We start from the raw sequence: 4613 nt of genomic DNA on the forward strand, positions 1-4613 counted from the left end.
TGAGGACTCTAGATTCATGGGAAGAGAGGGACTGAGAGCTGGTGGCCAGGAGGCAGACTTGTAGAATGTGCCATTTGGTTGTGTAAATTATTAAGTGTTTAAAAAAAAAAAAAAAAAAAAGAGCTAAAAGAGATAGAGAGAAATACTGTTAACTGATGGTACATTGAGGGGAATTATAGTCATTGTAATGAAACAAGGTGTATGATTTGTTGAATGTAAAACTGATGATCTGCCCTGTAAACTTTCACTCAATTTATAATAAAAACATTAAAAAAAAAAAAAAAAAAGTGCATGGACTGCCAGGAGAACAAACAAATCTGTGCTGGAAGAACTAGCCAGAACGTTTTTTAGACGCTAGGATGGCAAGACTTGGCTCTTACACTTTTTCAGACATGTTATCAGGAGGCACCAGGTCCTGGAAAAAGACATCATGCTTGGTCAATAGGAGGGTCAGAGGAAAAAGTTCGTTCTGTCGGGCTTAGTTTCACTATGAGTCGGAGATGATTCGATGCCGTCTAACAACTACAAGTTTTGTTTTCTGGAGTCTGTGGCGCTGTAGGATAATCACTGCGCCACAAGATCGTTGAAGCAGCAACTTGGTGCTTCAAACTCCACCAGCCGCTTCTTGTGGGAAGCGACTTGACAGCACTTTTTTGTGTAAGGTCCATGTAGAGCAGTTACCTTATTTGCCATCTTGACGGAAGGGTAAATCAATGTTTTTTGCATCAACGAAAAACTACATAGGACAACGTTTATCCCTCTACGATGCACACATTTTTATTATTGCATTTACCGTACCAATTCAGAATTAATTTATTACATATCCACGTAGGTTGTGGGGTCTGCTACTTCAGCGTCTATATCAACACGTAACACAGAACAGACATCAAGCACATATTTTAAGAATTGAACCGTAAAACGGAATCAAACTTGTTGTTGTTGTTCTGTGCCGTCCAGTTAGCTCCGATTCATAGCGACCCTGTGTAGGGTTTCCAAGGAGAGGTTGGTGAGCTTGAACCGCCGATCTTGCGGTTCTAACCGAGTTTGCAGTCCAGCGCATTAACCCACAACGACACACCAAAACGCCAACTAAAAGGAACTTAAAGAAAACCACAAGAGCACATGCGCAGTAAATCATCCAATCGCTGTGGTGCCGGACCCAACGATTCGGCGGATTGGTACTGCGCACGCGTGGCAGGATCGCTGCGGTTGGCTGCGCCTAGGCGGGATCCTTGATCTCTTCGGTAGTTGAGGGAAGAGGAGTTTACTGCGTTATTTCTCTGGAATTCGTGGTGGTGAGTTCCTAGAAGGAAGGATTTGGGAGGCTGCGACAACCTGTGGGCTCGTAGGGAACAAACCGGGAAGAGCCACCGGGTCAGGGGCTCGGAAGGGAAGGGAGGCAGGCTGTGGGACGCGGTCTGTCGGAGCCGCTGTCGGAAGCGAGGGATGCTCCCGCTGCTGAACCCCGGGGTGGCTTCCAGCGGAGGCGGAGCTTGAGGTGGGAGCCACCGAGCTAGGAGAAGCCGGGCGGGGCCGGGCCTCCCGGGGCGCTTTGTCCGGAGGCGATTGGGTTTGTTTTGCCCAAATCCGACGAACACAGTGAAGCCAGTTTCCCGGGTCCTGGAGAGAAGGCTCTGTCAGCTCCCAGGATTTTAACGGCGTGTAAACGGTGCCTTCTTTAGGGACATCAACCTTTTCACTGCTCAGCGCTTTCTTATGGAAGAGTTTGTAGGTAGGTTATAGCGGGACCAACAAGTCAAAGGACCAACTTAACCCATGAAGTGAAATAGTTGGTAAGTGCTATCAAGTTGGTTTCGCCTCATAGCGACCCTGTAGAGTTTCCAAAGAGCGGATGATAGGTTTGAAGCGCCGCCCCTTGGCTTATAGCACCACACCTGGACTCTTTATGTTGTTGTTGTGGTTGTTAAGTGCCTTCAAGTCGGTTTCGATTCATAGAGAGTCTGTATATCGATTCATAGAGAGTCTATGTATCGATTCATAGAGAGTCTGTGTAGTTTCCGAGAAGGGGCTGGTGAATTAGAACCTCCACTCCTACCTTGTCGTTCAGACGGGCTTTGCGGTCCAGTGCCTTATCCCTCAGTGCCACACCAGGACTCCATAGCGACCCATAGCGACCGAGGAGCAGCTGGTGAGCTTGAACCGCCAATCTTGTAGTTCAAACGGCTTACTAATCTGGCGCATTAACACACAGCGCCACACTAGGACTCCTTATGTTGTTGTTGTTAAGTACCATGGAGTCGGTTCTGACTCACAGTGACCCTGTACAGGGTTTCGGAGGAACGACTATCAAATACAAGTGTAGTTGCATAGTGAAAATCAGAAACAGCAGAGCGGAATCTGTTTATAATTTTTGGAAGAGTTGTTTTATTTGCATTCTTACATATTGAATGAAATTGTTGTACCTTTGCCTCTTAAAGTCTAAGTGAACCCAAAGTTTCTGTTTGCTTTTGTTGAAGTACACAGTCTACCCACCATCTTCCTCTTAGAAAATTCATCATCACTACTTTCAGGGTACCTTACATACTCAAAACCCAAACCAAAGCCATTGCCATCAGTCGGCCCTGACTCATAGTGACCCTGTAAAGGATTTCCGGGAGCAGAAAGCGTAATTTTTCTCCGTAGGAGCAGCTGGTAGGTTTGAACTGCTGACCTTGCAGTTAGCAGTCTAGTGCTATGGCACCACCGGAGCATCCAATAATCATAGCTACGGATGGTAATTTGACAGATAACATTGAGTTATATAAGTGCCTTACATAATACATATGAATCCATATCATAACTCTCCCAGCAGTCCTATGAGTAAGGATGATTACTGGATTCCCTTTGAAAGATGAGGATGCAGACCAAGGAGGTTAAGTAAACGGCCCAAGATCACATACTAGCAAGTGTTAGTTCAGATTTTTATACTGTCATTTGCCTCTGGAAGTCTTGTGATTGTTCATTGTTTTTTTCAAGTACTTGAGGTTTTCTGATGTTATGCACCTGTTATCTGTTTCATCTGTTTTGTCCTGGTGGAACTAGTAATGTGAAATAGTCAGAAAACCTGGTTCTGATCTCTTGGTGTACATAAAAAATATTACTATTTTGAAAATCAAATTAAATCAAACCCACTGCCTTTGAGTCAATTCTGACTCAGAGTGACCCTATGTAGGGTTTGTGAGACTAAATCTATGGGAAAGCAGAATGCCTCATTTTTCTCGCAAGGAGTGGGTGTAGACCTTGAGGTTAATAGTCCAGTGCTTACCCTATAGTGCCATCAGGGCTCCTTTTGAAAGGGAATATTGTTAAGTGCTGTTGAGTCAATTCTGACTCAAGAGTGACTCTGTGTATGGTTTCTGAGGAGTAGTTGTTGGGTTTGAACCACTGACCTGTGGTTAGCTGTCTAGTGCTTGTCTACAGTACCACACCAGGACTCCTTGAAAGGGAATGTTTGTTATTAAGTGTTGTAGAGTCGATTCTGACTTAGAGTGAACCTGTATAACGTTTTGTTGTTGTTAAGTGCCGGCAAGTTGATTCCAACTCAGTGATCTTATCCTATATATGGTTTCCGAAGAGTAGCTGATGGGTTTGAACTGCCTACCTTGTGGTTTGAAGTCCACTGCAGATCTAGCAGTACCAAACCAGAAGTCTGTATAGGGTTTAGGTAGTAAAAGAGAAATTGAATTATAAATGTGTTCTTTGAATTGCTGGGATTCATTAAAAAAATGCATGTATATATATATATATATATATACACATTAGTGTTTATATGTGTCTGGTGTTGTAGTTAGTGCTGCTCTGGGTTAGTGGAATGAAGAAAAGCATTATACTTGATTTATGAATAATTGTGTTTCCTTGTATTTACAAATTGTGACTATATCATTTTATTAATCTTCAGTGTCAGAAAAAAATTGGTGTAGTACAAGTTCTAGTTTATATACCATTCAGCTCAATTTATAAATTGCCCTTTATGATAAAAAATAAAATAATTAGCTAAATAATGTGTTTTCTAAGACTTGTTGTTGTTGTTAGGCGCCATCGAGTCAGTGCCGACTCATAGCAACCCTATGCACAGCAGAATGAAACTCTGGCTGATCCTGGGCCAGTCTCACTACTGTTGCCACGCTTGAGTCCATCAGTGCTGCCACTTTGCCAATCCATCTTGCTGGGGGTCTTCCTCTTTTTGTCTGACTCTCCACCTTACCAAACATGATATCCTTCTCCAGTGACTGGTCCTTCCTGACAATATATCCGAAGTATGAGAGACAAAGTTTGGCCATCCTGGCCTCAATGGAGCACTCGCTGCACTTCTTCCAAAACAGATCTGTTGGTTCTTTTGGCAGCCCATGGCACTTTGAATATTCTCCTCCAACACCGTAACTCAAAAGCATCAGTTCTTCTGCGGTCTTCCTTATTCACTGTCCAGCTTTCACATGAAAATACCATAGTTGGGTCAGGCGCTGACATCTTTGCTCTTCAACACTTTAAAAAGATCTTGTGCAACAGATTTGCCTAATGCAATATACGTCGTTTGATTTCTTGACTGCTGCTTCTATGAGTGTTGATAGTTGATTCAAGAAGAATGAAGTCCTTGACAACTTCCATCTTTTCTC

At 43.5% G+C, this 4613-nt stretch overlaps 1 protein-coding gene across 1 annotated transcript in view; it reads left to right on the plus strand.

Moving 5' to 3' along the window:
- Window positions 1-4613, plus strand: part of RAD54B (RAD54 homolog B (S. cerevisiae)) — a 107624-nt gene that overhangs the window by 2779 nt on the left and 100232 nt on the right. Inside the window, exons 2-3 of the mRNA XM_006859254.1 lie at window positions 1350-1498; window positions 1683-1732. Of these exons, the coding sequence (XP_006859316.1) occupies window positions 1350-1498; window positions 1683-1732 (199 nt within the window). The remainder of the gene's footprint in view (window positions 1-1349; window positions 1499-1682; window positions 1733-4613) is intronic.

The sequence above is a fragment of the Chrysochloris asiatica genome, unplaced genomic scaffold, assembly GCF_000296735.1.
Source record: "Chrysochloris asiatica unplaced genomic scaffold, ChrAsi1.0 scaffold00031, whole genome shotgun sequence".
NCBI lineage: Eukaryota > Metazoa > Chordata > Mammalia > Afrosoricida > Chrysochloridae > Chrysochloris > Chrysochloris asiatica.